The 15,914-nt window shown below is 42.1% G+C and overlaps 1 protein-coding gene across 1 annotated transcript in view; it reads right to left on the bottom strand.

Annotated features, from left to right (window-relative positions):
* Positions 1–2,503, bottom strand: part of LOC121444809 (fibronectin type III domain containing protein 3C1-like) — a 51,420-nt gene extending 48,917 nt beyond the window's left edge. Inside the window, exon 1 of the mRNA XM_041646715.1 lies at positions 2,311–2,503. Coding sequence (XP_041502649.1) covers positions 2,311–2,503 — 193 coding nt within the window. The remainder of the gene's footprint in view (positions 1–2,310) is intronic.
* Positions 2,504–15,914: the final 13,411 nt, after the last annotated feature.

Genomic DNA, 15,914 nt, shown 5'->3' with positions numbered 1-15,914 from the left:
CCTCAGCTTGCAAGGAAGAGGTCACTGTCCTGACTTTTCTTTCCCATGTGCTACTTTTCCACCCTCTGGTCTTCCTCTGTCCCTCTCCAACTCCATCTTCACCTGATATTTGATTCTTACCTACAATTTCTAAAATCCATTAACTTCAATTTAACTTTGGAGATGTCTCATCCATGCTATCCTCACCCCCTATGTATCCTGTCACAAGCCTAGCCTTTGGACTCTTTCAGGTAACCCTCTCTTTTTTTTTTAATTTATTTATTTATTAAGGATTTCTGCCTCGTCCCCACAACCGCTTCCCATTTCCCTCCCCCTCCCCCGATCAAGTCCCCCCCCCTCATCTGCTCGAAGAGCAATCAGGGTTCCCTGACCTGTGGGAAGCCCAAGGACTGCCCACCTCTATCCAGGTCTCGTAAGGTGAGCATTCAAACTGCCTAGGCTCCCACAAAGCCAGTACGTGCAGTAGGATCAAAAACCCACTGCAATTGTTCTTGAATTCTCAGTATTCCTCATTGTCCGCTATGTTCAGCTAGTCCGGATTTATCCCATGCTTTTTACCCTCTCTTAACACCAAATGTGGGCACTCAGGGAAGCTCTTCCAGATATACTGCTTTGACCTTTCCACTACCTGGCATACACCACTGGAATCTTAAGGATTTTCAGCTCATAGGGATGAATGTGTCTTCCTGTTCCTTGTACAAGGGTTTGCACTCTTAACATCCTTGTCCTCCCAATCACACCCTTCCCTCTGGACTCACAAATCACAAACCTCAATCCGTATCTTGACCCCTGTTAGGACTTTGAAGACTGTGAAGGTGATTTTCCTCCTTGTAATCTCGGGGGTTCTGATGAAAGTGGGTTTGGAGACCTTCAACATGCGAGTAACCCTTTGCCAGCTAACTCTTCATTTAAAAAATATGAAAGTTTCAAAGATGTTGTACATAAGCTCCTGGGATTTCAAGATCAGATCTGATTCCTGGCTGCTGCTCCCACACAGGATGTCAGTATTTTGGAGGCCACCCATAGGGCTAAATGTGCACTTTAGAAAGAACAGTGCTACTTCTTTATCAGGAAGTCTGCTCTGGTGGAGATGGATAAAAAAAAAGAATCAAGAATAGAGCCACTACATTTTTGCAGGTCCCAACACAGGATATGAATCTTCCTTGTCCTGGCTGTTTTTCTTTGCTGCTTCTTTCATCCTCATTATTCTTCTCTGTCTCCCTTGCTTATTAAATTCATCCAGAAATTTTGGTTCACAAACCAAATTTAATTTCTTTTTAGCAGAGTGAACTCATAAGGACACCTCAAAGCTGTCCTTTTTTTTTTTTTTTTTTTTGAAACCCTTCCTTCTGGGACTATTGCCTCTTCCCAGCAGGAAATACAATTAGAGACTTGGATGTCCTGTTTCCCTTTAGACTGAATTGCGTGAAAAGACTAATGATAAACTTGTCTTAAAGCCAGTTTGATTTCTTCTGTGTTGAGGCTGTCAAGTAATGAATGAAGGTACCCAGGATGCTTTGCCCCGACAACATCTGAGTCCACAGAACACAGGGTAATTGTGATGGCATATGAGAAGACCATGTCCCTTCTCTTGGATTCAGCTGCAATTGTCTAAGTCTGTTCTAATTGACTATCTGGGAACCACTACCAGAGTTTTCTTCATTTTGCTGACACGAAACGTGAACACGGGATTCCACCCATCACACTCTTATTTACTTTCTTCTTCCACGACATTATCTACATGCACTTATTTCTTGTCTTTCCATCCTCTCCCTTTTGCTTACCAAGGAGGGACTTACTCAATAAACTTGAAGACTTTCAAATTGTCCTCTTATACTAGGCTGTACCTGATGGAGACCCCCATTCATTCCCTGACCTTAACTGAGACTCCTAGGGTGATATCACTCTCTGAGACATAAAGTTGTCCAGAATCACCCAATACCACATTTAGTCTCACATCTCTCTCAGTAATTCTTCTGAATATATTTTGATGGTCCATTACCAACCCTCCTTCTTGGGCTATAGATATCAACCCCATCATCTTTCATTTACTTGTTTCTGATAGTACCATTTTTCAGAACTCCCTCCAAAGTATACCTTTCCTTATATACTGGAAAGCCAAGGGTTCCTCCAAATTGTGAGCCCATCTACCTAGTTATCCTGAAGCCTGAGTCCTTCCTTTCTCAAATACCCACTGGTCACCATTTCACAGTCTTGGACCTCAAGGGTTCTTTCTTTACCATTGCCTTCTACCTCAAGTCCTGTGACATTTTCCCTCACTTCTGACTCAAATTTCTTAAAACAACTTACCTTGACTGACCTCCCACAGGCATTCTAAGGGTCCAGTGCTTTGGACAAACTTCACTAAAACCCCCCTTTTCCCATCAGCAGCCTTTTTCAAGACATAGAAGAGCTGCTCTTGTACTTCCTTCTCTACCCCCTCATACAGGGTCATTAGATGGGTTAACTGTTCATTGGTTCCCACATACCCAGTGGTTCCCATCCCTTATTTCATCCTTTCTTACCTGTCTGCCCCTACACCATCAAAAACTCACGTCACTCTCTTAATCTCAAGGGTGCTTTCTTCACCATGTGCCTTTCACCATTGTCTCCTGCACAGCCTCTGAATCAGGTCTTAGTTCTTCTAGCCCACTGCTCGAATTAGTTCCTACCTGTAGACTCTTTCTGTAAAGAAACTGATGCTGTATATAGGCCCTGTCTCTTTACGTCTCTAACTTTGGTAACAGTTATTCCCCACAGCCTTCAAACTATGTTTTATCAATCTTCTTTTTCCTGTCCTTGCCTGTTTCCTCCCTTTCCCTCAAGTCTTGTCCCAAGGGGTATCTATCCCCTACAAACTCTGTACAGCTCTGCCCTCAGGTATCCCTACCACCCTGTTTTCAGTCACATGCAGCATGCTTCTTATGACCCGCACACACCTCACAATTATTCCATGACAGTAGATGAGGCCCTTAAGGTTCTTCACTAACATAATACTACTGCCAATTCTGTGACCCTGGATAAGCTGATTGATGTTAAGGCCCTCAAGGGTTCCCCTTGTTGTGTTCCCATTGTTGAGTGATATCATATGAATATCAACTACTTCTATTCTCAGTGAGTGGAGGAGGCAAGCTTTCTCCATCCTAAGAGCACTGCTCAGCAGGCAGAGCTCACTGTACTCACCAGGTCCTACTCTCAGCCTGGTACCCTGTCGTCATCATCTATCATGACTTTCTTTTTAATTTTTTTTTACTTTTTTATTGAGCTCTACATTTTTCTCTCTGCTCTCCTCCCTGCCTCTCTTCTCCCCCCTTAACTTTCCCGCAAGGTCCCCATGCTCCCAATTTACTCAGGAGTTCTTGTCTTTTTCTACTTCCCATGTAGATCTGATCTATTAATTCTCTCTTAGTGTCCTCATTGTTGTCTAAGTTCTTTGGGGTTGTGATTGTAGGCTTGTTTTCTTTGCTTTATGGCTCTCTTATATGCATATAGCATCATTCATTCAATCTCCTAAATTTGGAGACAATCCCATTTCTTTACATCAAAGACCATTACTATCTGGTGTGGGAAGTCCTTGTGTATAAGTGTTACTTTTATTGGTTAATAAAAAAGCTGATTTTTGGCCAATAGCTTAACAGAATTTAACCAGGCATTAGGATCTCTCTCTCTCTCTCTCTCTCTCTCTCTCTCTCTCTCTATATATATATATATATATATATATATATATATATATATATATATATATATATATCTTAGGCAGAGGCAGTGAAAAGCCATGTAGCTGCCAAAGGAGAAAGATGCTAGCTGCCAGGGAAACTTTCTGGTAAGCTACGAGCCTCATGGTAAAATATAAAACAATGGAAATGGGTTAATTTAGAATATAAGAGCTAGGTAGCAATGTGCTTAAGTGATTGGCTAGGCAGTGATTTAAATAATATGGTTTGTGTGTGATTATTTGGAAGTCTTGGCAGGCAGGAAATAAACAAAACAACCTTAATTAGTGTGAGGCATTTTTTCTGCCTCCTGGAAGTATCCAAAGTGATGCTATTACACACAACAAGGGCCACCAGACAGTCAAAGGCTTTGGCACCCTTGGGAATTGAGTGACCCATAATTGTGTTATCCTAGCAGTCTAGGACCAGGATATTCTCCACTGTCTCTTTCCTTCGCACACATCACTTCTCTCCTTACCCCACCCCATCTCAGAGGCAGAAATTCAATCAGAGTTTGATTTTCAGGATCCCTTTTGGAACCTCACCAAAGGCCCCGTCTTTGTATCCCTAGGCTGCATCCCAGAAGAAAAGATGAAGTGTTTGACTTGTGCAAACACTTTGGAAAGCAGTGTGGCCATTTCTCAGGAAATTTGGGATCAACCTACCCCTGGACCCAGCAATACCATTCTTGGGAATATACCCAAGAGATGCCCTATCATACAACAAAAGTATATGCTCAGCTATGTTCATAGCAGCATTGTTTGTAATAGCCAGAACCTGGAAACAGCCTAGATGCCCTTCCACGAAAGAATGGATGAAGAAAGTGTGGAATATATACATATTGGAGTGCTACTCAGCGCTAAAAACAATGACTTCTTGAATTTTGCATGCAAATGGACGGAAATAGAAAACACTACCCTGAGTGAGGTAAGCCAGACCCAAAAAGAGAAATATGGGATGTACTCACTCATAATTGGTTTCTAGCCATAAATAAAGGACATTGAGCCTATAATTTGCGATCCTAGAGAAGCTAAATAAGAAGGTGAACCCAAAGAAAAACATATAGTCATCCTCCTGGATATTAACGCTCATCAGGCGATGAAAGAAGACAGAGACAGAATCCCACATTGGAGCACCTGACTCAAACCCCAAGGTCCAAATCAGGAGCAGAAGGAGAGAGAGCACGAGCAAGGAACTCAGGACCACGAGGGGTGCACCCACACACTGAGACAATGGGGATGTTCTACTGGGAACTCACCAAGGCCAGCTGGCCTGGGTCTGAAAAAGCATGGGATAAAATCGGACTCGCTGAACATAGCGGACAATGAGGACTACTGAGAACTCAAGAATAATGGCAATGGGATTTGATCCTACTGCACGTACTGGCTTTGTGGGAGCCTAGGCTGTTTGGATGTTCACCTTACTAGACCTGGAAGGAAGTGGGTGGTCCTTGGACTTCCCACAGGGCAGGGAACCCTGACTGCTCTTCGGGCTGACGAGAGAGGGGGAGTTGATTGGGGGAGGGGGAGGGAAATGGGAGGTGGTGGCAGGGAGGAGACAGAAATCTTTAATAAATAAATAAATAAATAAATGAATGAATGAATGAATAATAATAATAGCAATAATAAAAAGATGGAGTGTTTGAATCCTGTCCATCACCCTTCCCATTCTGTCTCTGCTCATTCTATTCTCCCTCCCCATCAGACAAGGTTCCTTACTTGTATACCTCAAACAGACTGTCTTATTCCCCACCAGTTCCATGGAGACCCATAACTCCTGCCTGTTCACTTCATGTTGGTACTGTGTTCACATGTACCTGGTGACAGATCAGGCTTTCCTGCCCCCTATCTGCTTGACTTTAACATGGAAACTGTGCTATTCTCAGTAGATAAAAACCATGAAATTGATTATATTTTTGTCATGGCTCAAGTTGAAGCAAAGATTTCTCAAATCAGGCCACTGTAATACATTTTCCGAGATGTCTTACCTCCTTACAATCCTCACAATATCTTCTCAGGAGGCCATAGCAAAAGCCCTTTGCCTGGCATGCCAAGTCACACTTGGTGGCCTCTTCTCATTGTTCTACAGCTCACCCTCACCATGCTTGCTCCCTACTACTATATTAACTTCCACTCTCTGTTTAAAGACATGGTCTCTCTATGTACTCCTGGTTTTACCTGAACTCACTGTGTAGACCAAGCTGGCAAACAACTCATAGAGATCCACGTGCTTCTGCCCCCTGAACCCTGGAGTTAAAGGTGTGCTCCGCCAAGCCCAGCCACTCAACACACCTCTCTCTCTTCAGTCTGGTGCACTCCTTAGACGAACCAAACTCTCAAACCTTTAAGCAATCAGAGACCCAAGCCTGACCCCTCAGCTTCCAACAAAGAGCTCTCTGTCCTGACTTTCCTTCCTCATGTCCTACTTTCCCACCCCTATTTCTCTTCTGTCCTTTTCTAACTGATATCTCATTCTTCCCCCCAACTTCTCTGAAATCCTATTATTGTAAAATCCATTAACTTCAACTTAACCTTGTATGTGTCCCCTCAAGAATATCGTTCTCCCCTAGGTATTCAGTCACAGTCATATCCTATGGACCGTCCATCTCCCTCTGGCACATTCACTCTTAACACCAAATGTGAACACTCAGAGTCGCTTTTCCGGATACTCTGCTTTGACCTTTTCACTGTCTGACGTACATCACTGTAATCTTTCGGATTTGTAGCTCCCAGGCATCCATGTTTCTTCCTGTTAAATGTACAAAGGTATGGACTCTTGCTTTCCTCTCCCGCACAATCTCACTCTTCCCTCCCAACACACAAATCTCAATCTATATCTTAACCTCTGAGAGTACACACTGGTCTAAGAAGTTGGTCTCCCTCTTATTAATCTTTGGGGTTCTCATAAATTTAGGTATGGGGACCTCCAACCTGTGAGTAAGCCTTTGCCAGTTAACACTTTTTTTCAAACAAGTATTATAGTCTCAAATATGTTGTGCATCAGCTCCTGTCTTTTCCAGACCAGATCTGATTCCTGGCTGTGTTCATGTAGGATGCCCCTATCCTGTAAGCAAACCATAGGGCCATATGTGCACTTCTGAAAGAACAGTGCTATTTCTTTACCAGTAAATCAACTCGGGTAGACATGGATTATAAAGGATTATAAAAGATAGAACCACTGCCCAGCAATCTTGTCTCTTTCCCACAGCAGGGATAATAACTATATGTTTTTCTTTGGGTTCACCTTCTTATTTAGCTTCTTTAGGATCACAAATTATAGACTCAGTGACCTTTATTTATGGCTAGAAACCAATTATGAGTGAGTACATCCCATGATCCTCTTTTTGGGTCTGGGTTACCTCACTCAGGATAGTGTTTTCTATTTCTATCCATTTGCATGCAAAATTCGAGAAGTCATTGTTCTTTATGGCAGAGTAGTACTCTAATGTGTATATATTCCACACTTTCTTTTCCATTATTCCATTGAAGGACATCTAGGTTGTTTCCAGGTTCTGGCTATTACAAATAATGCTGCTATGAACATAGTTGAACAGATGCTTTTGTAATATGATAGGGCATCTCTTGGGTATATTCCCAAGAGTGGTATTGCTGGGTCCAGGGGTAGGTTGATCCCGAATTTCCTGAGAAACTGCCTCACTGACTTCCACAGTGGTTGCACAAGATTGCATTCCCACCAGCAATGGATAAGGGTACCCCTTTTACCATAACCTCTCCAGTAAAAGCTACCACTGGTGTTTTTGATTTTAGCCATTCTGACAGGTGTTAGATGATAGCTCAAAGTTTTTTTGATTTGCATTTCCCTGATTGCTAAGGAGGTTGAGCATGACCTTAAGTATCTTTTGGCCATTTGAATTTCTTCTGTTGAGAATTCTCTGTTCAGTTCAGTGCCCCATTTTTTTAATTGGGTTAATTAGCATTTTAAGGTCTAGTTTCTTGAGTTCTTTATATATTTTGGAGATCAGACCTTTGTCTGTTGCAGGGTTGGTGAAGATCTCCCAGTCAGTAGGTTGCATTTTTGTCTTAGTGACAGTGTCCTTTGCTTTACAGAAGCTTCTCAGTTTTATAGGTCCCATTTATTCAATGTTGCCCTTAATGTCTGTGCTGCTGGGGTTATACATAGGAAATGATCTCCTGTGCCCATATGTTGTAGGGTACTTCCCACTTTCTCTTCTATCAGGTTCAGTGTGTTAAGATTGGTATTGAGGTCTTTGATCCATTTGGACTTGAGTTTTGTGCATGGTGATAGATATGGGTCTATTTTCATTCTTCTACAGGTTGACATCCAGTTGTGCCAGCACCATTTGTTAAAGATGCTTTCTTTCTTCCATTGTATACTTTTAGCTCCTTTATCGAAAATGAGGTGTTCATAGGTTTGTGGGCTAAAAACCGGGTCTTCTATACTATTCCATTGGTCGACTTCTCTGTTTTTATGTCAGTACCACACTGTTTTCATTACTGTAGCTCTGTAATAGAGTTTGTAGTCAGGGATTGTAATGCCTCCAGATGATCCTTTATTGTATAAAATTGTTTTGGCTATCTTGGGTTTTTTTGTTTTTCCATATAAAGTTGATTTTTGTCCTCTCAAGATCTGTGAAGAGTTTTGATGGGACCTTGATGGGGATTGCATTGAATCTATAAATAACCTTTGGTAGAATTGCCATTTTTACTATGTTGATCCTCCCAATCCAAGAGCAAGGGAGATCCTTCCATTTTCTGGTATCCTCTTCAATTTCTTTCTTCAATGCCTTAATGTTCTTGTCAAATAGATCTTTCACTTCCTTGGTTAGATTTACCCCAAGAAATTTTATGCTGTTTGTGGCGATCGTGAAAGGTGAAGCTTTTCTGATTTCCCTCTCTGCTTCCATATCCTTTGTTTATAAGAGGGCGATTGATTTTTTGGAGTTGAACTTGTTTCCTGCCACATTACTAAAGCTGTTTATCAGCTGTAAAATTTCTTTGGTGGAGTTTTGGGGGTCGCTTATGTAGACTATCATATCATCTGCAAATAACGAAAGTTTAACTTCTTCCTTTCCAATTCGAATCCCCTTGATCCCCTTATGTTGTCTTATTGCTATTGCTAGAACTTCAAGCACTATATTGAAGAGGTATGGCGAGAGTGGACAGCCTTGTCGTGTTCCTGATTTTAGTGGGATGGCTTTGAGTTTCTCTCCGTTTAATTTGATGTTAGCTGTCGGCTTGCTGTATATAGCTTTTATTATATTTAGGTATGACCCTTGTATCCCTAATCTCTCTAAGACTTTTTTTTTTTACAAAGCAACATTTTACTTTTGTTGTGATAAAAAGTCACATTTTACAGATAAAATGTAGAACCCTGAAATACTGACACATTCTCTTATCTTGCACAATGCTGAGGTTCTCTTACGAATCACTTTAAAACTGTAATTAAAAATGTACAGAAAAGAAAAGAAAAAAAATCAACCCACAAAGCTTCTAAAAAAGGAACCCGCAGGCACTTCCTCTTGTGGAATGTTTAAAAAGTTAGCCTACTAAAGAAAACAGTCGACTTCTTGTGAAGGTTTTGGAGAAATATGTATCAGTTCGTTTTATTTGGGTATTCAATAATATCCTTGGTGATAATGCTGACTCCATGGCTTCTGACCCCAGAACTGACCCTGCTGCCACTGGTTATAGCCCTGAGATTGGTTTTTGTAGCCACGATTGTTTCCTTGTCCTCTGAAGTTCTGGTTATAGTTCCCTCTGTTGGACATTCCACCTCTGTTGTAACTCCCTCTGTTTGAGTAACCACCTCGGCCAGGAAAAACAGGGCCACGGGGGTAAGGATAGCCAATTCCACCACTTCCACCACCACCACCTCTCTGTGGTATATTGCCTCTCCTATTATATCCGCCACGATTCCCAGGAGCTCCGCCTCTGAAATTTCTACCTCGCATATTGAATCCTCCGCGTCCTCTATGGCCACCACCTCTGTTGAACTGGTTCTTGCCACTCTTATTTTTATTGCTCTTCTTTGAGCCAGTGTTTTGCTTCTTTTCTGGTGGGAGCGCCTTTTTGCTTTCTTCTTTATATTGCTCCAAAAGCTTTTGGGCTTCCTCCTTCTGAAGTTCAACATAGGTTATTTCATCAAAGCATTCAGCCACCTCCGGCAGGGTGAAGTTTCCTTTCATTTTTAAGGACAGCATGTTCTGGGAGGTCTTTCCCCTCTACTTCTGCTTTCTTCTGTGTCCTCTGCTTACAGTCTTCATCTTTTGGGCAAACAACAACAGCTTTCCGCTGGAAGCCTGCAAACAGGCACATTTTCCTCCGCTAGGTAGCAGCAGACACATTTGTCTGATCCAGAATAAAATTCCGTTTTTTGCGGGCAGCAATCTCAATAAACTTTCCAAGACACTGTGGGTCTCTAAAAAAAAAAAGTTTCCCCCTCTACCCACCCTTCTCCCCCTCCCCACACGCTTCTCCCCCTCCCTCTTCAGTCCAAAGAGCAGTCAGGGTTCCCTGCCCTGTGGAAAGTCCAAGGTCCTCCCCTCTCCATCCATGTCTAGGGAGGTGAACATCCAAACTGGCTAGGCTCCCACAAAGCCAGAACTTGAAGTAGGATCAAAACCCCGTGCCATTGTCCTTGGCTTCTCATCAGCCCTCATTGTTCGCCATGTTCAGAGAGTCCAGTTTTATCCCATGCTTTTTCAGTCACAGTCCAGCTGGCCTTGGTGAGCTCCCAATAGATCAGCCCCACTGTCTCAGTGGGTGGGTGCACCCATCATGGTCCTGACTTCCATGCTCATGTTCTCCCTCCTTCTGCTCCTCATTGGGACCTTGGGAGCTCAGTCCAGTGCTCCAGTGTGGGTCTCTGTCTCTATCTCCATCCATCACCAGATGAAGGTTCTATGATGATATGCAAGATATTCGTCAGTATTGCTCTAGGATAGGGTCATTTCAGATTCCCTATCCTCAGCTGCCCAAGGAACTAACTGGGAACCTCATCTTGGGCACCTGGGAGCCCCTCTAGGGTCAAGTCTCTTGCCCACCCTAAAGTGGCTCCCTTAACTAAGAATTGTGGTTCCGTGCTCCCCTATCCACCCTTCCTTTATCCCAATCCTCCTATTTCCCCAAGTCCCCCCCTCCTTCCCTTCTACTTTTTCTCTCCCCATCTCCCCTTACCCCCATCCCACCCCACCCCAAAGATCCCAATTTTCTCCCCGGCAATTGGGTCTACTTCCCTTAGCCAAGAGGATAACTTTATGTTTTTCCTTGGGTCCACCTTCTTACTTAGCTTCTTTAGGTTCACCTACTGTAGACTCCGTGACCCTTATTTATGGCTAGAAACCAATTATGAGTGAGTACATCCCATGTTCATCTTTTTGGGTCTGGGACACCTCACTCAGGATAGTGTTTTCTATTTCCATCCATTTGCATGCAAAATTCGAGAAGTCACTGTTTTTTACCGCAGCGTAGTACCCTAGTGTGTATATAATCCATACTTTCTTCATCCATTCTTCCATTGAAGGGCATCTAGGTTGTTTCCAGGTTCTGGCTATTACAAATAATACTGCTATGAACATAGTTGAACAAATGCTTTTATCATATGATAGAGCATCTCTTGGGTATATTCCCAGGAGTGGTATTGCTGTGTCCAGGGGTAGGTTGATCCCGAATTTCCTGAGAAACCGAAACACTGACTTCCACAGTGGTTGCACAAGATTGCATTCCCACCAGCAATGGATGAGGGTACCCTTTCCTCCACAGCCTCTCCAGCAAAGGCTATCATTGGTGTTCTGGATTTTAGCCATTCTGACAGGTGTAACATGATATCTCAAAGTTGTTTTGATTTGCATTTCCCTGATTGCTAAGGAGGTTGAGCATGACCTTAAGTGTCTTTTAGGGATTTGAACTTCTTCTGTTGAGAATTCTCTGTTCAGTTCAGTGCCCCATTTTTTAATTGGGTTAATTAGCATTTTAAGGTCTAGTTTCTTGAGTTCTTTATATATTTTGGAGATCAGACCTTTTTCTGTTGCAGGGTTGGTGAAGATCTCCCAGTCAGTAGGTTGCATTTTTGTCTTAGTGACAGTGTCCTTTGCTTTACAGAAGCTTCTCAGTTTTATAGGTCCCATTTATTCAATGTTGCCCTTAATGTCTGTGCTGCTGGGGTTATACATAGGAAATGATCTCCTGTGCCCATATGTAGTAGGATACTTCCCACTTTCTCTTCTATCAGGTTCAGTGTGTTAAGATTGGTATTGAGGTCTTTGATCGATTTGGACTTGAGTTTTGTGCATGGTGATAGATATGGGTCTATTTTCATTCTTCTACAGGTTGACATCCAGTTGTGCCAGCACCATTTGTTAAAGATGCGTTCTTTCTTCCATTGTATAATTTTAGCTCCTTTATCGAAAATGAGGTGTTCATAGGTTTGTGGGTTAAAATCCAGGTCTTCTATACTATTCCATTGGTCGACTTCTCTGTTTTTATGTCAGTACCATACTGTTTTCATTACTGTAGCTCTGTAATAGAGTTTGAAGTCAGGGATGGTAATGCCTACAGAAGATCCTTTATTGTATAGGATTGTTTTGGCTATCGTGGGTTTTTTGTTTTTCCATATAAAGTTGATTATTGTCCTCTCAAGATCTGTGAAGAGTTTTGATGGGACCTTGATGGGGATTGCATTGAATCTATAAATAGCCTTTGGTGGAATTGCCATTTTTACTATGTTGATCCTCCCAATCCAAGAGCAAGGGAGGTCCATCCATTTTCTGGTATCCTCTTCAATTTCTTTCTTCAATGCCTTAAAGTTCTTGTCAAATAGATCTTTTTACTTCCTTGGTTAGAGTTACCCCAAGAAATTTTATGCTGTTTGTGGCTATCGTGAAAGGTGAAGCTTCTCTGATTTCCCTGTCTGCTTCCATATTCTTTGTGTATAAGTGGGCGACTGATTTTTTGGAGTTGATGTTGTATCCTGCCACATTACTAAAGCTGTTTATCAGCTGTAGGAATTCTTTGGTGGAGTTTTGGGGGTCGCTTATGTAGACTATCATATCATCTGCAAATAACAAAAGTTAAACTTCTTCCTTTCTAATTCGAATCCCCTTGATCCCCTTATGTTGTCTTATTGCTATTGCTAGAACTTCAAGCACTATATTGAAGAGGTATGGCGAGAGTGGACAGCCTTGTCGTGTTCCTGATTTTAGTGGGATGGCTTTGAGTTTCTCTCCGTTTAATTTGGTGTTAGCTTTCGGCTTGCTGTATATAGCTTTTATTATATTTAGGTATGACCCTTGTATCCCTAATCTCTCCAATACTTTTATCATAAAGGGATGTTGGATTTTGTCAAATGCTTTTTCAGCATCTAATGAAATGATCATATGATTTTTTTCTTTCAGTTTATTTCTATGATGGATTACTTTGATAGATTTTTTTTAATAATTTTTTTATTAAGAAAAGAAGAAAAAAAACATGAACAAAAAACAAGTTTCCACCTCCTCCCAGCCTCCCATTTCCCTCCCCCTCCTCCCACCCTTCTCCCCCTCCTCCCACCCTTCTACCCCTCCCCCCACTCCTCTCCCCCTCCCTCTCCAGTCCACAGAGCTGTCCAGGTTCCCTGCCCTGTGGTAAGTCCTAGGTCCTCCCCCCTCCGTCCATATCTAGGAAGGTGAACATCCAAACTGGCTAGGCTTCCCCAAAGCCAGCACATTAAGTAGGATCAAAACCCCGTGCCATTGTCCTTGGCGTCTCATCAGCCCTCATTGTTCGCCATGTTCAGAGAGTCCGGTTTTATCCCATGCTTTTTCGGTCACAGTCCAGCTGGCCTTGGTGAGCTCCCAGTAGATCAGCTCCACTGTCTCAGTGGGTGGGTGCACGCCTCGTGGTCCCGACTTCTTTGCTCATGTTCTCCCTCCTTCTGCTCCTCATTGGGACCTTGGGAGCTCAGTCCAGTGCTCCAGTGTGGGTCTCTGTCTCTGTCTCCATCCATCACCAGATGAAGGTTCTTAGCCAAGAGGATAACTATATGTTTTTCCTTGGGTTCACCTTCTTACTTAGCTTCTTTAGGTTCACCTATTGTAGACTCCGTGGCCCTAATTTATGGCTAGAAACCAATTATGAGCGAGTACATCCCATGTTCATCTTTTTGGGTCTGGGACACCTCACTCAGGATAGTGTTTTCTATTTCCATCCATTTGCCTGCAAAATTCGAGAAGTCATTGTTTTTTACCGCAGCGTAGTACTCTAGCGTGTATATATTCCATACTTTCTTCATCCATTCTTCCATTGAAGGGCATCTAGGTTGTTTCCAGGTTCTGGCTATTACAAATAATACTGCTATGAACATAGTTGAACAAATGCTTTTTTCATATGATAGAGCATCTCTTGGGTATATTCCCAGGAGTGGTATTGCTGGGTCCAGGGGTAAGTTGATCCCGAATTTCCTGAGAAACCGAAACACTGACTTCCACAGTGGTTGCACAAGATGGCATTCCCACCAGCAATGGATGAGGGTACCCGTTCCTCCACAGCCTCTCCAGCAAAGGTTATCCTTGGTGTTTTTGACTTTAGCCATTCTGACAGGTGTAAGATGATATCTCAAAGTTGTTTTGATTTGCATTTCCCTGATTGCTAAGGAAGTTGAGCATGACTTTAAGTGTCTTTTGGCCATTTGAACTTCCTCTGCTGAGAATTCTCTGTTCAGTTCAGTGCCCCATTTTTTAATTGGGTTAATTAGCATTTTAAAGTCTAGTTTCTTGAGTTCTCTATATATTTTGGAGATCAGACCTTTGTCTGTTGTGGGGTTGGTGAAGATCTTCTCCCAATCAGTAGGTTGCCTTTGTGTCTTATTGACTATGTCCTTTGCTTTACAGAAGCTTCTCAGTTTAAGTAGGTCCCATTTATTCAATGTTGCCCTTAATGTCTGTGCTTCTGGGGTTATACATAGGAAGCGATCTCCTGTGCCCAGCTCCTGTAGGGTACTTCCCACTTTCTCTTCTATCAGGTTCAGTGTGTTCGGGCTGATATTGAGGTCTTTAATCCATTTGGACTTGAGTTTTGTGCACGGTGATAGATAAGGGTCTATTTTCATTCTTCTACAAGATGACATCCAGTTGTGCCAGCACCATTTGTTGAAGATGCTTTCTTTCTTCCATTTTATACTTTTAGCTCCTTTATCGAAAATCAGGTGTTCATAGGTTTGTGGGATAAAATCCGGGTCTTCTATACGATTCCATTGGTCGACTTCTCTGTTTTTATGCCAGTACCACACTGTTTTCATTACTGTAGCTCTGTAATAGAGTTTGAAGTCAGGGATGGTAATGCCTCCAGAAGATCCTTTATTGTATAGGATTGTTTTGGCTATCCTGGGTTTTTTGTTTTTCCATATAAAGTTGATTATTGTCCTCTCCAGATCTGTGAAGAATTTTGATGGGATCTTGATGGGGATTGCATTGAATCTATAAATAGCCTTTGGTAGAATTGCCATTTTTACTATGTTGATCCTCCCAATCCAAGAGCAAGGGAGGTCCATCCATTTTTTGGTATCCTCTTCAATTTCTTTCTTCAATGCCTTAAAGTTCTTGTCAAATAGATCTTTCACTTCCTTGGTTAGATGTACCCCAAGATATTTTATGCTGTTTTTGGCTATTGTGAATGGTGAAGCTTCTCTGATTTCCCTCTCTGCTTCCATATCCTTTGTGTATAAGAGGGCGACTGATTTTTTGGAGTTGATCTTGTATCCTGCCACATTACTAAAGCTGTTTATCAGCTGTAGGAGTTCTTTGGTGGAGTTTTTGGGGTCGCTTATGTACACTATCATATCATCTGCAAATAACGAAAGTTTAACTTCTTCCTTTCCAATTCGAATCCCCTTGATTCCATTATGTTGTCTTATTGCTATTGCTAGAACTTCAAGCACTATATTGAAGAGGTATGGGGAGAGTGGACAGCCTTGTCGTGTTCCTGAGTTAAGTGGGATGGCTTTGAGTTTCTCTCCGTTTAATTTGATGTTAGTTGTCGGCTTGCTGTATATAGCTTTTATTATATTTAGGTATGACCCTTGTATCCCTAATCTCTCCAAGACTTTTAACATAAATGGATGTTGAATTTTGTCAAATGCTTTTTCAGCATCTAATGAAATGATCATATGGTTTTTTTCTTTCAGTTTATTTATATGCTGGATTACATTGATAGATTTTCGTATGTTGAACCAGCCCTGCATCTCAGG

The sequence above is a fragment of the Microtus oregoni genome, unplaced genomic scaffold (genome assembly GCF_018167655.1).
Source record: "Microtus oregoni isolate MIOR12 unplaced genomic scaffold, Mior012 000142F_ref0000161, whole genome shotgun sequence".
Lineage (NCBI taxonomy): Eukaryota > Metazoa > Chordata > Mammalia > Rodentia > Cricetidae > Microtus > Microtus oregoni.
The sequence above is the reverse complement of the archived record's forward strand: the minus strand, read 5'-3'. Positions and strand labels throughout refer to the sequence as shown.